This window comes from Hyperoodon ampullatus, assembly GCF_949752795.1.
Source record: "Hyperoodon ampullatus genome assembly, chromosome: 9".
Taxonomy (NCBI): domain Eukaryota; kingdom Metazoa; phylum Chordata; class Mammalia; order Artiodactyla; family Ziphiidae; genus Hyperoodon; species Hyperoodon ampullatus.
The window spans coordinates 64248072-64267320 of record NC_136922.1 but is presented as its reverse complement, the minus strand read 5'-3'; the positions used below and the strand labels follow the sequence as shown (position 1 = coordinate 64267320).

Genomic DNA, 19249 nt, shown 5'->3' with positions numbered 1-19249 from the left:
AAATAGTGCTGCAATGAACATTGTGGTACATGACTCTTTTTGAATTATGGTTTTCTCAGGGTATATGCCCAGTAGGGGGATTGCTGGGTCGTATGGTAGTTCTATTTTTAGTTGTTTTTTTTTTTTTTTTTTTTTTTGCTGTACGCGGGCCTCTCACTGTTGTGGCCTCTCCCGTTGCGGAGCACAGGCTCCGGACGCGCAGGCTCAGCAGCCATGGCTCACGGGCCCAGCTGCTCCGCGGCATGTGGGATCTTCCCGGACCAGGGCACGAACTCGTGTCCCCTGCATCGGCAGACGGACTCTCAACCACTGCGCCACCAGGGAAGCCCTATTTTTAGTTTTTTAAGGAACCTCCATACTGTTCTCCATAGCGGCTGTCTTCTTTTAAACTTGCCAGTGTATCTTTGCAGCTGCTGGTACAACTTCTGAAGGTGTTATTGCCTGTCCATCTGGGACCCCTGATGGACAGATAGCTTGGATCACATGACCCTTCTGATTCACTGACTGAGAAAATGAAAAACCTATTATGCATTCATTAGTGCTTTTACATAAATTTCTAGTTTATTAATCATATCTATATATACTTAAAAATTAGTCGTATATATAGACTTCATTATTTCATCTACAGATACAATGGATTCACAGACCTCTTCATATAGCCTTGCTAGTCCCCACAGGTTCACTACTCTACAGCACCCTAGTTTCCTTTCAGAAACACAGAAATGGTCATGTCACCATAACCTTGGTTAAAAATCTTTAGTTCTTTTTTGCCTACAGAAGAAATTCTAAAATAATTAGCATTTTATTCAAGGCCCTATACAACCAATCTTTGGCCTTATCTCTGGTCACTGTCCTCTCTCTCGAGCTGCTTTGTTCTGCCGCGGAGCCTTTGCACATGCTATTTGCACTGAATGCTCTTCTCTCTCTTCCCCATCTGCTGAAGATCTGTTCCTGCTTTAGACCCATATCAGACATTACGTTCGCTGTGTGGCTTTCCCCAGGGCCCTGAGGCAGAGGGGGGGAGCTCTCCTCTGCCCCTTCTAGCACTTCTTTGTCCCTTAGTTATGGTGCATTGTCCATTTATTGTGATTACTTATAGGCTGACTCATCCCAAGGGAACCAGTCTCATTCATCTATTTCGAGAGCCCATAATGGAATCTGGCATATTGAGGGAATTCAAAATTTGTATATTGAATGAGTAAATGAAAGAATGAAGGGAAATAGGCAGGGAGTTTATTGTAAGGTCTTCACTTAGATCAAATCTAAGAAAACAGGCTGCTGCTTTTGTCTTCCTCCTAGAACCAGACCTTCGTTAACACAAAACCAGACTTTCATTAATAGGACCAGATCTTATTAAGATATGTGTTTAGGACTTTGAAAAAGCTGTCTTGCATTTCAGGAGTTGGAAGGCTCTGTTTCCTGCTCTTAATGTGCCTTAATTTTCTCTGGATTGACACAAAAGCAGTTTGGATGTGGTACACCCCCAAGGATCATTCGTGACCATGGTCATTAAAAGAGTTGTTTTTGGACCCATGGGTGTCCTTGGTGAAGGTTCAGGGGTCCTCATGAGGTGCTCCCTTTTGTGTGTGAAGTTCTTTTGATCTTAGCTGCAGAGACAACCTTCAGGCACAACAAACTACGGTGATTTCTTCTATTGTGGGCTGTGGATGGTTGATCAGGGAGGCATCCTCACGAGCATACGAATCTGTTCTCTACCCACCGATCACATGCATGTGCATTAGCTGGCACTGCTCCTTACCCCTCCATGCCCACCTCGTCATGCCCCATAAAGAGTCTTTGTGTGAATTAGAAAAAGGTCCTCCTTCTGCACGGATGGGATAGAAAAAGCCAACCCCCTCTGGATGGACACAGCTCCATGGGTGCATGACTAAGAGACCTGACAGTATATCTGAGCAAAGATAAAGGCTTTCTTTCCTCTGGGAAGAGGATAACCAGCACCAGCCAATGGTAACTGGGTAATGATAGTGGTCATGCCCTCAGTCTGTACCTTAAAAATATAACTTGCTCATAGACATTTAAAATAATAACTATTTTTATTATTTATTTTTAATACTTATTTGTATTTTTATAATAACTCTTAATTTTAGAACATTTTTAGATTTACAGAAAATTTGCAAAGATAGCACAAAGAGCTCCCAAATACCCCATTCCCAGTTTCCCCAATTATTAAGCTTTTATATTAGTATGGTACATTTGTCACAATTAATGAACCAATATCGATATACATTATTATTAACTAGTGTACATACTTTATTCAAATTTCCTTAGTTTTTCCTAACGTCCTTTCTTAGTTTCAGGACCCCATCAGGATACCACATTTAGTTATCGTGTCTTCTTAGGCTCCTCTAGGCTGTGACAGGTTTTCAGACTTTCCTTGTTTTTTGATTACCTTGACGGTTTTGAGGAGTCCTGGTCAGATGTTTTGCAGAGTGTCTGTCTGTTGGGATCTGTCTTTTCCCTGTGACTAGACTGAGTGTTTTAATGGGTTTTATTATTTTTAGGTGTGGTAAGGCCAACAGATCAGGGCATGACTGCCATTGAAAAGATAGTTTGTTAGTATTCACAGATCCCAAAAGAGGGGGTACACGTCATCCCACGGAGCCACGCTGAGAAGCATTGGGGTTGTTGTGAGGCCGAGGGAGGGAGGAACTGTGGGCAAGAGTCTTTACTGTGGTTTCTGCAGGAAGGAATGGGTTCTGCCAGGTAAGCAGGCTCAGGACTGGCTAGTTTGAATAATTTTAGTGCGCTCTGGGGCATAGGGGCTGCCCCTAGATGTCTGGTACCTGTCTGGGGTTATCGGGGCAGGTGGAGAGTGGCTCAGGATGTGAAAGCTTGGTGAGGGAGGTGTTGGGGTGTGGTTGCTGGTTTGGTTGGCTGGTGTCTGAAAAGCATGCCCCTTGGAGGGGGGACTCTTCCTGAGGAATGGAGGGGAGGGAGGAAGGGGGAGGTGACAGAGGCAGGAGGCCAAGGCAAGATGACTCAAGGGTATTTTCTGGTTGTCCAAACAGGGAATGTCTGGGATACGCATGTAGGGCAGATATTAAAGTATTACATTTACAGAAGATAGAAACATGCTTAGTACTCTGGGGTTATATATTTTGGGGAGAAAGACCATGGAGGTAAAGTGCCATTTTCATCACATCGTATCAAGGATATAACTTATCACTGTTGATATTGACCTTGATTACCTGGCTGATCAGGCCCTATTTTTGGCATCATATCTACTTCAGGTCTGCCTTTAATGTTCATCTCATATGTTTGAAGTGTTTGTAGGGTAAGGTATTGGTAAACATCCAGTGTAGTTTTCCTTGAGTCTTGATCTTCCATAAGAATGAACCTGCCTGTAGTGGGTTCTAGTTCTTAGACAGGGGTCCCTCTTTGGGGTGGGTGTCTCCACAGAATACAGTCTTGAAACTTGGGCCTTAGGCAAGATACGTTCACAGGGGAGACTTTTGTCTGAATATCCTGCTGTTCTCTAAAATGGTAGTCCTTTGTATACTTTCAGTTGCTGAATAAATACTTCAGTAAATACCGACAACTCTGTCAGGAGTTGGAGTTGATTACCACTGAAATGAGACAGGATATATATTCATAATACTTAGCTGTGAGTTAAAATGCTCAGAGTGTTAACCTATTTTTGTATATAAATTTAAAAAATCCTGGTTACTCCATAAGTTGCCTGACCAAAACCTTTTGGAGCCCTCTGATGTTGGTGGAGATCATGAAAGGTATGTCAGTGTTCCTGCTGTGCTTTTGAAAATCCCGAGTTGGGCAAGGCAGGCCATGGAGTTGGTTGGTAACTCACCTGCGCCCCTTTTTCCCCCTCATGCCTCAGGGTCTAAGTCGCAGAACTGTCTGTGGAACTCCCTCATCGACGGTCTCACAGGGAATGTCAAGGAGAAGCCACGGCCGACGATTGTCCATGACCCCCGGCCACCGGAGGAAATCCTAGCTGATGAATTGCCTCAGCTTGATAGCCCGGAAGCCTTGGTGAAAACGTCCTTCAGGTTTGGTGGATTGCAACTCAGTTTGTTCCTTCTTATTTGCTTGTGGAGTTATTTCAGTCCAGTTGGATGCCACGTCAGCGTGGCCAGCAAATTACCTCATTTCTCTGCACGAAGTAAATTAGAATTGATGAAGTAGTGTCGGAAGTAATGCCCGCTAAACTTCTGGCTGGATTTCCTGAATGTAGTGAAGACCATATCAGTAGTTAAGTTGCTGTTGGTATTTAATTGGCATTGGCGTTTAAATGCTGAGGCAAAGGATTTACTGACATTGGCAATTTGAATTGGATTAATGAGTCTTTTGCTTCAAAGGAGGATGATGCAGGGAGATAAGTGCACAGGGAAAAAGCATGTGGTGGGAATTAACTCAGCCCCGTGCCTTTAGAGTCCCTTGCTGGGGGAAGTTTTCTAGTTGTAAGAGAAATGAGAGCTGCTGCCTTCTGAAATGAAGTGCGGATCTTCTTGTGTGGTTTCCCAGGTGGCTGTTGACTCTGTTCTTGTTCATCGTTTAGTCCTGCGTTTTCCTGCAAAATTCTCTGGTGTTTTCTTTTTGTATTGTACTCCATTTCCATCATGAGGCGTCTCCTTACCTTCTCACCTGTATTAAATAAAAATCAGTCTGGGTATGGATGCGGTATAGAAAAGTGATTCTTTTTTCTGAATGGGTCTTTCAAACTCACTTTTGAAATATGCAGTCGTACTGGTATCAGAAATTACGTTTTAATGATTTTGCCAGCCTGCCTTCCTCCCCTCCTTTCCCCCTGTATTTCTAATTTTACTTCTTTCATTTTTCTTTCCATTATATAAGGCTTTCATACTCTCCACATGGCTAGTAGTACATGTAAGCTTCCCTTTTCTTCCCTCATAAACAAATCAGACAGGATTTGGAGTACAGGAAATATACTCGAAAAATGTGCTCTCTTTTGCATCCAGGTGATATGTGTAATCGCCCAGTAAAAACCATTTCATTGTGTGAAGGTTCTTAGTGTGGACTGAATTATAGATGAGTTCTGTAAAGGAGTGATGAATAGGGGTTTGGATTTCTTTATATAATGTGACTGATGCAGTGCCGGGACCAGAATTGCAAGGCAGATGCTTTTCTTATTCCTAGTAAGGGTTTACTGCATTGTGAGGTTTAAATAAACTAAAAACCACTCAAGTAGAGAGAAGTACATTCTATGAACCTGTGATTCTCTGCAAGTGACTGGGGGGGGGGAGAGGGGAGGGTGAATGGGTCTCATGGTCTGTGTGTTCTCATCTCCAAGTGTCTCTGGTGGAGTCAACTCCTTCATATACTGTCTTCTGGTAATTACACCTTCCACCTCAAACCAGGTTCATCGTCTTCTTCAGTGAATAGCTAAAGAGCTGCTCCCATGAAAAGAACATCTTATTTGCTAGCCCAACTCCATTACCATCATCCCTTCTCTTTGCATTCCCTCTGTGCTCTTTAATAGAGAAAAGGTACTGATGGCCATGAACTTCTTTTGATCTGCTAGTTGTATTATGTGCCAATGTCTTGGTTCCAGAAAGAGATTAAGTTATAAGTTTGTTAAGGTCAGGATTTATTTCTGGTTCCTTGTAGCACTTGGTGTGTAGTAGGAAAAACACAGTAGGTGTAAATATGCCAGTCCTATAGCAGTGGAATCCAGAAATGTATTGGCATTTGTAGTTCATTCACTGGTCTCCTTAATACAATTCTGTGCTATCCTGGAACCATCCTTTCTTCCAAAGAAGATAGTTGATTTCAACAGCAATGTTAGAGGGTAAATATTCTCTAATGCAGTTGTCCTTAATTGTGGTAGTAACGTCAGTTGTGAGATTTGTTGCAGGTAAATTATTATAAGCAAAATGTGGGAACAGCTTACTTATCAAGAAATAATTTAGAGCAGAATCAAGGTTGCTCTTGTAGCAGAAGACCTAAATAGACATTTCTTCAAAGAAGACATACAGATGGCCAAGAGGCACATGAAAAGCTGCTCAACATCACTAATCATTAGAGAAATGCAAATCAAAATGACAATGAGGTATCACCTCCCACCAGTTAGAATGGGCATCATCAGAAAATCTACAAACAACAAATGCTGGAGAGGGTGTGCACTGTTGGTGGGAATGTAAATTGATACAGCCACTATGGAGAACAGTATGGAGGTTCCTTAAAAAACTAAAAATAGAACTACCATATGACCCGGCAATCCCACTCCTGGGCATATACCCAGAGAAAGCCATAATTCAAAAAGACACATGCACCCCAATGTTCATTGCAGCAGTATTTACAATAGCCAGGTCATGGAAGCAACCTAAATGCCCATCGACAGATGAATGGATAAAGAAGATGTGGTACACATATACAATGGAATACTACTCAGCCATAAAAAGGAACGAAATTGTGTCATTTGTAGAGAGTGTCATACAGAGTGAAGTAAGTCAGAAAGAAAAACATCGTATATTAACGCGTATATGTGGAATCTAGAAAAATGGTACAGATGAACCGGTTTGCAAGGCAGAAATAGAGACACAGATGTAGAGAACAAACATATGGATACCAAGGGGGGAAAGCAGGGGTGGGGATGGTGTGATGAATTGGGAGATTGGGATTGACATGTATACACTAATATGTATAAAATAGATAACTAATAAGAACCTGCTGTATAAAAAATAAATAAAATTAAATTAAAAAAAAAAGTTGCCCTTGTAATAATACCACTTGTTTTCTAGATGCCTTTTGGATTGCAGAGAAGGAATGAGTTATAGCTGGATATTAAATAATGTGATAGGAATATATCACAATGTGTTCCCCCCACCTCACTTTTTACTCCAGGAGTGAAAAAACCTGGCAATTGCTGACTCCAATATTAGTGACTCTGGAAAATCTAGGACGACCAGTGCATTATGCTCCTACAGTTTTAAACTTCAGGGGTGCATCCATGATCAGTGCTCTCAAGCCCTACGATAACTTCTTTAACCAAGCAGTACAGTCATCCCTTTGCTGAGATTGAGGTGTTGGGTTCTTTTTTCTGACTCTGAAATTCAGTCTCTCAGCCACCGTGCCGTGTGTGTGTGTGTGTGTGTGTGTGTGTGTGTGTGTGTGTGTGTGTGGACACACTTATACACAACCCCCCACACAATTAAGGGATCCGGGCATGTGACTATGAACATCCTTTGCAGTTCTGCAGTCTTGTTTGCTGTGGAGGAACACATGGTTCTTGTGAATTGGCATCCTCTGTCCTCATAGCTCCTCTGCAGGGTCGTTACCACCGAGCAACAGGGGAGAAGTGATAGCTTTGCCTACTCCCTTCTCTTTCTCCTCGTTCACACTTGGAGGGCATTTGGAATTTGGGGCCACAAAATATGGTCATCATTTTTTTTTTTTTTTTTTTTTTTTTGCTTGGGCAAGGAAATGCCTCTTTATTGGTGCTGGACCTGTTTGCGAGGCAGTCAGACCATGGGACCCTCATTGGGACCCTTGCCCTCAGCTACTTCCATCTGTGGGAGATACTCTGTCCCAAGGGCACCTCTTGTATCAGCTTCTGTAACTGATGCAGAAGTGGGCGTGGGAGGTGGGGGTGTCCTTCCGGGCAGCAGCTGGGGATGCACATGCAGGTAGCGCTTGGCAGCCACCTCCCGCTCCTCCACGCCTTTGAGCAGATACACACACGGTGAATAAGATCAGACTTGGGTTTTGTGGGTCCAGGTGCAGATACTGTGGGCTCTGAAAGCTCACGAAGCCTCTGGCATGAAGAAGTCTGCTTTCAAAACCCGAGACTTTTGAAAAGAGGAAAGTGGGAACCATAGCTAAATAAAAAGGCTTGAGTGTCTTGAAAGTAGACACTTCTGGGAACTGTACCCAGGTGCCTGTTTTCCTTGTTCCTCACGACCTGTCCCTTTGAACCTTGTTCTGCTCAGGTTTTTCTTAAAAGAGATGTGAGAATATGCTGAGCCTGAAGCTTAAGGAAGATAGACCAGTCCAGCCAGTCTGATTAGTGACCGGAATCTTAGTATTTACCACTAGAGGACCCAAGAGAACAGGAAAGAGCTGGCTGCTGAGAACCCTTTATCTCCCCAGCTTCTAGTGTGCACATTTGCAAAGGTGAGACCCAGCCCAGATTGTACTGAAAGTCAAGGAAACCAATGTTTATTGAGCATCTGCTATGTCTAGAAACTGTACATTCATTTGCTCATTTAATCTCCCCAAACCCTGGCAAGGTGTGTATTGCTATCCCAGTTGTGCAGGTTAGGAAACTGAGTCTCAGAGAGATCAAGTAACTTACCCAAAGCCACCCAGCAAGTGGCAGAGCTGGAAATTTCAACCCAGTCCACCTGGCTCCAAAGCCTTACCTGTCCACCATGTTCTACCACCACATCGCCTTGGCTTTCCTGCTTCTGGGTTTGCTGTTGGTGAAATAAGATAGTGTGATTGATTCTACTAATCTGGATGTGCAATTTGGATATATAGTTTGAGGCTTATCCTATGAGACTGACCCTGTTCTATTGCACTAAATCTTTTTTCTAGTCTAAACTTACGTTTTTGATCCACCTACCCCTTTCCGGTAGGAGCCCATTAAGGTAAACTTCATGTCCAATAAATTCGTTGAGGGGTCCTGTTAAATGCAGACGCACATTCAGTAGGTCTGGGTAGCAGCCTGTGAATCTGTGTTTCTGACAAGCTCCCAAGTGATGTGATGGTCCAAGGACCACCCTCTGAGGAGTGAGGCATGGGCTTTGGAATACCACAGGCATGAATTTGCAAATGCTCTTCTCAACTGTGTGATTTTGAGTCATGGTTTTGATTCTCAGTTGCCTCATTTTACAAATGGAAACAGTGAAATAACAGCAGTGGCCTTGGGTCCTGTTGCTAGGATTAAGTGGGCGATGAATATGACAGCCCCTCATTCCTTCTCTCCCAGTTTTTCAAAATCCTGTTGAGGAGTGGATTGATCCTCTGCACCTTGACCCCTTCTTCTGTGACTGGGCTGTGCAATGTGCCCCAGGCTGGGAATACAAGCCCAGTAGGTACTTTGTGAGCAAGGCTGGCCTCTGGCCTGACCTCCTTGCGCAGTAGTGGAAATTCTGAAGCCATCCAGCACATTGGCCATCTCAGTTACTTACCTTGAATTGTGTGACTCAACATAGGTTTTGATAATTTTGCATTTGGAAGAAGAGTATGCTCACTCCTTGGAGAGTCACTGGGGGATTGATGAACTTCTCCTCCCACACAGAATGGACTTATTTGGGCTTTGGCAAAAGCGTCCCTGATTCTATACATAACTTACTAAGAATATGTTCCAGACAGCAGAACTGCATTGAGCCAACACCCTCGGCCGCAGATGAGATTAAGTCCTTGTCAGGTGCCATTTAATGGATTGCGTTTTCCACGCAGAATTAAATCGTTGAACTCATCCTCATTTTGGCTTTTGGCATTCATTTTTCCACCAACAGCTATAGCCAAGAAACCAGTTTCTGACTTGATTACTTTCAGGAAATGTGCAATCTGGCTGATGATATGGCTTGGTGTGGGGTAGCGTCCCCTGCAGCTTCAGACCCCACCCCGGGATGAGTCATGGGTTAAAATTCCCAATTAGCTCATGGGAAAGTCTGGTCACATGTCTTTCTCTATCACCATATGTTGGTCACCCACCAGGAACTTCGGGGTCCCCTACTTCTGTGACTTAGTGCTGTCTCCCTGGAGTTGACATTTTTCCTTTCTAGTCTTCGCTAATCCAAAGCAGTAGAGTTTTGCTCAGGTCTGTGAAGGGGAAAAATGAAAGAATGAATTCTGATTTTTTTTAAAACTCAGAAGAGTTTCTGTTGCAACTTTGGCTTCCCACAAGGGAAATATTTAGGCTTCTCTTTGCAAAGCAAGTTTTTATAGACAGATTTTCCAATGTTGGAAATCGACAAAGCATATATCATGCAGACACCGTTCCGTTTGCATTCTTCCGGGTCCTTCCACTAGTATATTGGGAAAGAGGGAGTTTGTCTCTGTGGTGGCCATGTGAATGCACCTCTCTGACCACAGGGAATGTACTTGACCCATGGCCCCAGCTTCTGTGCGAGGATATTTGTCCCTGTGATGGCTCTGGCTGTGTTTCTCAAGGGCACTTTCAGCCAATGATTAAGAGTGCCAGGGATCCTAAGGGTGGCCATTCCTGGGAGACACGGGACTCCTCTGATGGTGACTTCAGCTCGAGGACTCCAAGTTCCTTGGTGAACTTTCTTTAGAACTGCACTGTGATCTAAGACGCTCCCACCCAACCTGCCGTCCTTCTCTCCTTCACTGGGAGTCAGACCTGCATCTCGCCTCTCCCTGCCTCCTCTGGCTCCTTCCCCATTTTCTCTTTCAGATGTTCCCCCTGATAAATTTCTTGCATGTCTAGTCCTTCCTTGGCACCTGCTTCTCAGAAGGCCCCGGCTAATGCAGTCTCACACCATGCTGCGATCCTCTGCTGGCCCACCACTGCCAGCTCTGTGCTGTGGGCACAGCTTCAGCTTCAAGGCTACTGTCCTAGAAATCCTGGACCAGTTTTCTGTACTTGATTTTATATTTGTTGCTGCATCTTTCCCCGTGGGCTCTAGTGGTGGGGTGAACATGGGGCAGGCCACAATTTTTTTTAGTCTTTTGTACTTTTATTGCCCACTGGAGACTTTGCTGAAACATTGAGATTAACTAAAGAAATTACAACATGAGAAGGGAGCATTTAAAATCGTACCCCAAATATAATTGTTTCTTTTGTACAAGGGAAATGCTAAAGAATGTTGGATATTGTACAGTTGGTTTGAACACTTTGGTTGCCAGCCAGTGGACGCGTCTCCAAGGCTAACTTCCCCTTAAGAGCGTATCCTTTTTCAAACCAGACACATTCTCATCAGGCTATTGGGGAAGCCAGGGTTCTACCCATAGGAATGGCACTCATCCGAGGTGTCCTCAACAACTTGGTCTATGCCTAAATCAGAATAACTCCTAGCAGCACATTTTACAAAGTGTGAGTGAGTCATCCTAGGAGAATCCCACAGGGAGGAGTGGGGAGCTTCAGTACTGTCAGGCAGGGGAGAGGCTCGGATACTCCTGGAGGCTTCATCTCCATCTCTCTGCCAGTGTGCAGCGTGGGTCAACCTCCCGTGCTTCCTGATGAGCAACAGGAACTTCTGTCCTTGGTCACACAGAGACCTGAAGTGTGCTAGGAGTCTCTGAAGTTCTCTCTAAGTGAAGGAAGGCCTCCCATCTCTCTATGGCAGTGCTGTGCATCCCATCAAGGTCTGGTCATGATTCTCATGTGCTTCTGGATCAGATGGTCTGGGCTTTAGCCCTTGGGTACTTTGTCCCCATGTCAACCTCATGGGCCAGCTCCCCAAGCACAATCCCTGGTAACTTCTGAGGTTCAACCTCAGGAGCTTGTGGGAACCTCTGGGGCCTGTCCAAACCATGCAGAACCCAAGAGACAACCTGGGGAAGCTAAAGCCCAGCCTCCTTCTACCTGCCTGTACTGGCCACAGAGTTTACTCAGATGTGGACCTTCTGGTTTATGGGTAGATGTCCCTCTAGAAAGAGAAGAGGAAGTCTCACTCCTGCCCCATCTGTCTCATCTCCCTATAATCCCCCAAGTCTGAAAAGCTGGGCCTCTGGCTTCCTGCTTCTCCTACATTATATCCTCCTCTTCCCCAGAACCAGGCCTTGGGCTAAGTCTTAATGGTGGATGAGGTAAAGAGGCAGATTGGCCTAACTGATATGGGACCCTACACTGGGAGATACCTCAGAAGCACCATATGTTATGCCTTAGAAACTTTCAGTGATGAATGACTTTACCTCATTGGTTTTTCTGCAGTAAAATTAAGGTTCCCTAAATAAAAATAGAGCAAAACCCTTTGAAACTGTGCCCTGCGGTAATGCGAGTCTGGATATCCCTTGATTGGTGATTGGTCCCTGTCCTCAGCAGTGGGGGATCCCGGGTTATGTTATGAATCTCACGATAATGTTACCTTGTGTTTTACTCTGTAGAAATTTTTGTCCCCACTTGCAGCCTTAAGGCAGGGTTTCTGCCCTTGCTAGCAGGAAAGGAGAGATTTCCTTCTTATTGAATCTTTCTAATAACAGATGCTCTCTTCCCATTCAAATGCTCAGTGCTTGTTCTGCAGTCACGTCCCATGCCCGGCACTGGAGCCACTTGAGGAGAACTGGACCAGCACATACCCTTGCCCCCGGACCTCACATGGATCAGTGAATATGTTGAATGACACTTGGTGTAACCATTGAAACAGGCCAGCCTGGATCATGGTGGACATAAAAGAGAAGCAAAAGGAACGGTGTTAGCCAGGGTCAGGAGGCAGGAAGACACGGCATATGTTGAAGGAACTGTTGGATTTGTGTCTAAGGCATGTGAAGTTGAGGCAGTATTGGAAATGTAAAGTTGAGACCAAATATGGCAGGGTGTTGTTTGCCACGAGAAGAAGGTTCACTTTTATTCCATAGGCAGAGATCTTTGGAGCTTTTGGAAATCTTTGGGGAAGCAGAAAGAAGACTGCATATTTTTTTCTAATTAAATTACAGAATTAGGATTTATATTTACATGCTTCTGCCCTCTATACACAGAACATCAAGACTAAGGTTTTCTGCCTGGCAGCAGAGATGGAATAATGGAGCTGGAGAACAGCATGGGATTTAAAAACCTATGGAGGAAGAAGAGCATGGACAATCTGGGGAAGACACTTGTGAAAATATGTCTTCCCACGTGGATTGGAACAGGGACCGTTGTTTTTTCTATTACTTCTAAATGTAGTAGCAGCTAATGGTTATTGAATAGACAGCCCCATAACTGTAGTCTAGCTGCTCCCCATTTATTGATTACTGTTAAGTGCAGCAGGAGTTGAATTTGCTAAGATGAATTACCTGTAGACCCCAGAGGCCAGCTTGGTTGGGGAAGGATGGTTATTTGAACAAGAGCTGTAGACATGCTTGTCCTCCTTTGAAAGGGATGATGATTCTGGCTCAGGTGATGGGGTCAAGTACTTGGAGGCATACACATTGCAAACTGCCCAAGAGTATAACTTGTGCACACTCTGCAAAGCCAGAAACAGGAGGATGTGAATCAAATAGCAAACTTGGATTCCGGGATCCAAACCTTGATCTGTACATCAGTTTCATTCTTTGAAAATGGTCCAGATTGAGAATTAGAAAGGGGATGTATGCAGGGGGCTGAATTATATTTACTAAATTTTGTGTTTCTCTACTGTTTTGATAATTATTCTATCTTCGACCCTGTCTGGCCCTGTTCTGGGCTGAGTTTCGTTGGTCATTAGGTTTCCATGGGTAGCACTGAATCAGGCTTTTGTGTCTAGCTCTGAGCCAACTGGTAGGTACCTACCTTGTTTTTCAAAAAACTATTTTGACAATTTTTAAACCTTCAGAGAAGTTATAAGACTAGTAAAATGAACAACTGTCTATCTTCCACCTAGAGTCACTTTTGCTTGCTTGCTATCAAATCTATCATCTATTTATCTTTTTTTTCCAAATCTTTTGACCTTAAGTTGTAGACATCATGACCTTTCAGCTTCAGCTTGTATTGCTTAAGAGTGAGACCACTTTCTTACACACACAGTATAATTACCAAATTCAGGAAGCTTAACTTTGCTATAATACTATTATCTAATATACAGCCCACATTCAGATTTCACCAAATGTTCCAATGTCTTTTATGACAATCTTTTTTTCTGATCCAGAACCGATTCCTGAAGCACACATTACATTTAGTTGTCAGTCTCCTTTAATTTGAAGCAGCTTTTTAGTCTTTCTTTGTCTTGCATGGCATTAACATTTTGAAGCAAACGGGTCACATGTTTTGTGCTGCAGAATGTTCCTCAATTTGGGATTGTCTGATCATTGCCTTGCGATTTGATTCAGGTTATTCATGTTGACAGGAATACTATATAAGTGATGTAGATGTTGCGTCCTCCATGCAGCACTGGAAGAGGGCTGTCGATTGTCCCATTACTGGTGATGTTAGCTTTGATTATTTCATTAAGGTTGTTTCCCCTAATGTCTCCCCGGTAAAGGTGCCGTTCTGCCCTTTGTAGGTAGTAAGTTATCTGTGGGAGATAACTTTGAGACGATGAAGATAATCTCTTCTTTCTTTTTTTTTTTAACATCTTTATTGGAGTATAATTGCTTTACAATGGTGTGTTAGTTTCTGCTTTATAACAAAGTGAATCAGCTATACATATACATCTATCCCCATATCTCCTCCCTCTTGTGTCTCCCTCCCACCCTCCCTATCCCACCCCTCTAGGTGGTCACAAAGCACCGAGCTGATCTCCCTGTGCTATGCAGCTGCTGATAATCTCTTTTTTAACAAACTTTTATGCAATGGTTTTAGCATCAATTGATGATTCTTGCCTGAATCAATGGTAGTTTCTAACTCTATTATTCTTTCTCCATTTATTAAATGACATTTGATGGTAAATAAGAGCTTTCCCTTTCCTTCCTCTCTTGCTCCCTTTCTAGATTGTAGTGTCAGTATGGATTCTGGATTTTTCTTTCATCCATTGTTTTATAAGCCGTTATATCTTCATCCTACCTGGAGCCCAGGGAGGGTGTTTGTGAGAGAAAGGACACAAAGAAGGGTGGTATGGGCAGTCCTTTAGTCTAAAATGCATCAACCCTAATGGGCAGAAATAAGTTTGACTTGGAATATGAAGAAGTGTATCAGCAAATCCAGGCTGTAAATAATCCCCTGTCCTGCGGGTAGGGGCTCCTGGGTGCTCTAATCTGGTGGAAGGCAGTATCTTGACCTGAAGCTGGTGGTGCCACTGGAATGATGGGAAACTGCAGAGTGGCGAGAGTGCCATGGAGTGGGTTGGGGGAGGCATTACTTAGCCAGAGAAAGGAGTGTGAGTGTATTGTCTGGACTCTTTTTTTTTTTTTGCGGTACACGGGCCTATCACTGTTGTGGCCTCTCCCGTTGCGGAGCACAGGCTCCAGACACGCAGGCTCAGCGGCCATGGCTCACGAACCCGTGTCCCCTGCATCAGCAGGCAGACTCTCAACCACTGCACCACTAGGGAAGCCCCTGAGCTCTGGTTTTAATCCCAGCTCCACTCCTCACCTGCTGTGTGACCTTGAGCAGGCAGTTGAAGCTGAGCCTCAGTTTCCTCAACCGTTTAATGGGATGAAATCTTCTTTTCCTCGAGGGATACGTGTGAGGAGTCAAGGGGGCTCTGCATGTGGAGCAGTGAGCACAGTGTCTGGTACCAGCAAGTGCCTTGTAGTCATAGGTAATGCCACCCCGCGTCAGCATCCTGCTGAGTGCTGCTGGGAGATGTACAGTTAGCTGTAGGCCCTGTGTTGTGTGAAGGAATTCACTTTATCTGGCTGTCCCTCAGGTGTGTCCCTTAGTACTGAAAAGCCACTCCGACACCAGGGACCTTTGAGGCACCCTCTCCCTCTCTTTAGTTTCTAGCGTTTTCCTCTTAATCCTTGTCCAGTCACGTTGTGTGTAATAACAGTAGCTAACCCGACTGAAGGTGATGTGTCAAGCACTTTTCTACATGCTTTACATGCTGTCTGTTCGATCTGCCCAGCAATCCTGGGAGATTTTTAAATTTTTATTACTTTAAATTTACAGATGGAGAAACTGAGGCACAAAGTTAACTTACCAAAAATCAGTCAGACCACCAACTGGTAGGTGTGGGTGGGATTTAGAGCCACACATTCTGGCTCCAGAACCCACATATAACCACTAGACCACACTTCCTCCTTGGTCTAGCATGGACGAGGGGGTCTGTGTCTTCTGGTTTGGTTGTTGGTGTGGATTTGCTTTCTAGCTAGGCTCCTGCTTCCTGTCTGCTTCCCAGTGAAGTACCAGCATCAGCCTACTCTCTTCATTTCCTGCCATTTCCTCGTGCCCAGGATGGACTCTTACTTCACTGCCTGCTGGCCTGCTCTCTTGGGCTTCATCCCCTGCTTGCCCCTTCCTCCTGCAGAATATAGCTCAGCCTACAAATGCCACTTTAGCTGCTGGGCTGGAGAACTAGAAGGCCCTTCTTAAGACTTACTGCTCTCCTGGCTGTGACCTCACACGTTTGCTACCCACAGGCCTCTCCTACGAGCTTGTCACCAGCATCACCCTGCAGTCTTGCTAGAGCCCTTTGTCCCCAACGGCCATGAACCATGGTGGTGTGTGTGTGTGCAATACAGGGACCTGGTAGAGGAAGGTGGTTTAGAACTGGAGCTTGGAATCAGGCAAAGCTGAGTTTCTATCCTAATCCTGTCTGTCACTTACCACCTTGGGAAAGTTACTCAGCTTCTCCTGGGCTCAGTGTTCTTTTCTGCAAAATGGAAATAGTAATGATGGGAGGATAAGATGAGAAAGTGTATGTCAAAACACTTAGCATAAAAACTCCTGAAATCTGAGTAAGGTCATAGGCTAGGTACTTATACTGTGTAAATGTCACCTTCCTGGCTTTGATAACATACTGTAGTTGTGTAAGATGTTATCGTTGGCAGAAACTGTGTAATGGGTATGTCGAAGCTCTCTGTACTAGTTTTGGAACTTACTGTGTGTCTACAATCATTTCAAAAAAAGATTTAAAAAACATTTAGCATAGTCCCAAATCTCAATTAATTGTAGTTTTTTAAATTATAAAATATCACCAACAAGTCAGTTACTTGGCTCAAGTTCAACTTTTGAGGTGTGTGTATTTGTGTGTGTGTGTGTGTGTGTGTGTGTGTGTGTGAGAGAGAGAGAGAGAGAGAGAGAGAGAGAGAGAGAGAGAGAGAGAGAGATCTAAGATAAAGTAGACCAGACAATTTCTAAAATTATTTCCCTTTTCTAATGAATAATATCAGTGGCATCAGCAGCAACCACAGGCGAATTCCCTCCATGCTGTAGTTTCATCTTCTCCCAGTTGAAAACCTTGTCTTTTACTTAGTAATCCCTATTCTCTTCAGATTTATTATTTAACTTCTATTTCAGTGGTTCTTAATCCAGGCTTCACAGTATACTCACGAGTGATTAAAACAGCATCCCTGGGGTAGCGCCCAGAGAACTGTATGATTTGAAAGCTTCTTTGGTTTGTGGAGTGCAGCAGGCCTGAGAACCACGGTTCTACCTGCATTGCAGACTCCCCTTTGGCCCTTTCTCCCTTCCCTCCTTCTCCCACATCCACATTGCCTTGGTGTTTGCTGCTTCCACAGGGCACCATTTTTCTAATGACCATCAAGGCCTTTCCTGACCATGGTTCCCGGATATAGACGTTGCTCCCTTTTCTTTACAGTCTTTATCTGGAGCGGAGGTCTGGAGTTTTGGAATCATCACAGAATGAGCTCTCCCACCCCTCGAGATGCCATATGTCCATGACATTTTAGATAACTTAAGTGTCACCAAATGTCCCTTATGTTGTCTTTCTCCAAAAGCCAATTCAACAGAATTTAGGCGACGTACATGTTTTCTTTTGAGAATGTGATAGGTGGAAGTTTTCAGAAGGCACTGACTACTTTTGCTTACAGTTTCAGTGGCTGACGTGTTTTCACCACCTTCTGGATAAACTCACTTTGCAACATTGCCTCAGTTTCTTAGTCACCAGTCCTCCTTTATTCATCTTTTACAAAATGAGATTTTGTCATAAAAATAATATACTTATCTTGTAGAACATTTGATAAAGGGTAAAAGAAAAGAATCCTGAATATTATAATCCCTGCTGTCATTTTGGCATCCTTCCTGAAGTCTTTATATCTATGACTTATTCTTACAGTCATAATTACAGTGTGGATACAGTTTTGTATTCTAATTTTTTTTACTGAATGTTTTATCTTAAGCATTTTTCCAAGTTGCCACATAATGTGTGTGTGTGTGTGTGTGTGTGTGAGAATATATGTTGGACATTTAGGTTGTCTCCAGTTTTTCTTTTTCTTTTTGCTGTGCGCGGGCCTCTCACTGCTGTGGCCTCTCCTGTTGCGGAGCACACACTCCAGACTCTCAGGCTCAGTGGCCATGGCTCACGGGCCCAGCCGCCCCACGGCATGTGGGATCTTCCCGGACTGGGGCACAAACCCATGTCCCCTGCATCGGCAGGCGGACTCTCAACCACTGCGCCACCAGGGAAGCCCTGTCCTTTAGTATTTTATACATCTTCCTCTCTGTGAATAATAATCCATGTTTATAGGGTAACAATTTACATTTATAGGATTGCTTTTTATTCCACATGATCCCAAAATGTTCCTCTCTGATCTCTGCATTCATCATTGAATAGCAGCAGTTACCTGGCAGAAACACCACTGAACCATGTCCATGGCACAGAGGAAGTACAATCAGGGAATGTGGTCAGATGTGCCATGTAGAGGAGGTGGCTTAGAAAAGAGCAAGTTTTGAAAAGTAGGGGAATCAGGTCAGGCATGGATGTGGGAACTTCTTAGGGTTCATTCATTCATGATAACCATTGTCGAACTCCTACCACGTGCCAGGCACTGTAGTAGGCTTTAGGTTTAACATGGAAACAAAATAGGCGTGGTCCCTGTCCTCGTAGAGTTTATAGCTCTAGTACATGGCAGGGAGCTAAGGACTTCCTCAAGTCTGGACTCAAAGAGGCCCTCCAAAGTGACCATTTTTATTCTAATCAAACATCAAAGAGACCGTTGGACTAAAACCTAGCTTTTCTGCCCTGAAAAACTTAGGTCCTGTGGTCACTGGGTGTTTACCCCGGAAAGGCATTTCTGGAACTTAGAGTTACCAGGCATTCTTTGAAGGTACAAGAGAATCCTTCACTTCCCTGTCCCACACTGACTAAAGCAAAACAATGTGGAGGATTTTTTTCTTGAGGATTCTGTCCTGACCAAGGCCTTGGCACCTCCCTGTGGCTCCTGATGTTCAGTTTTTCTCCCTTGGGTTAGTATGGATGTGCATGAAGTGTAGTGCAGGCTCTTAACCTGGGGTCAGGCACTAGTGGATGACTTCAGGGGGTCTGGGAATGCCTCAAAGAGGGCCTAGGGTTACATATTTATTTTTCAGGGAATCTGAACCTTTCAGCAGATTGTCATGAGAGTTTGTGATTCAAGAAAAGCTTCAGAACCTTCAGTGCTTTGGAAAGAGCACTGTAGGTGGCAAGAAACCTGGGCCCTTCTCTAGCCATAACAGGCAAGTTATTAACTCCCGGTACCTCAGTTTTATCATCTGTACAACAGGGATAAATATTTTCCCTTTCTACCCATCGGGATCATTGTGAGATCAAAGGAGATGATT

General features: G+C 44.1%; 1 protein-coding gene across 3 annotated transcripts in view; it reads left to right on the top strand.

The window, feature by feature from the left end:
* Positions 1–19249, top strand: part of PDE1C (phosphodiesterase 1C) — a gene marked incomplete at both ends in the record, with an annotated part of 536637 nt that overhangs the window by 188049 nt on the left and 329339 nt on the right. For all 3 annotated transcript variants that reach the window (XM_079712011.1, XM_079712013.1, XM_079712012.1), the window contains one exon: positions 3857–4028. In XM_079712011.1, coding sequence (XP_079568137.1) covers positions 3857–4028 — 172 coding nt within the window. The remainder of the gene's footprint in view (positions 1–3856; positions 4029–19249) is intronic.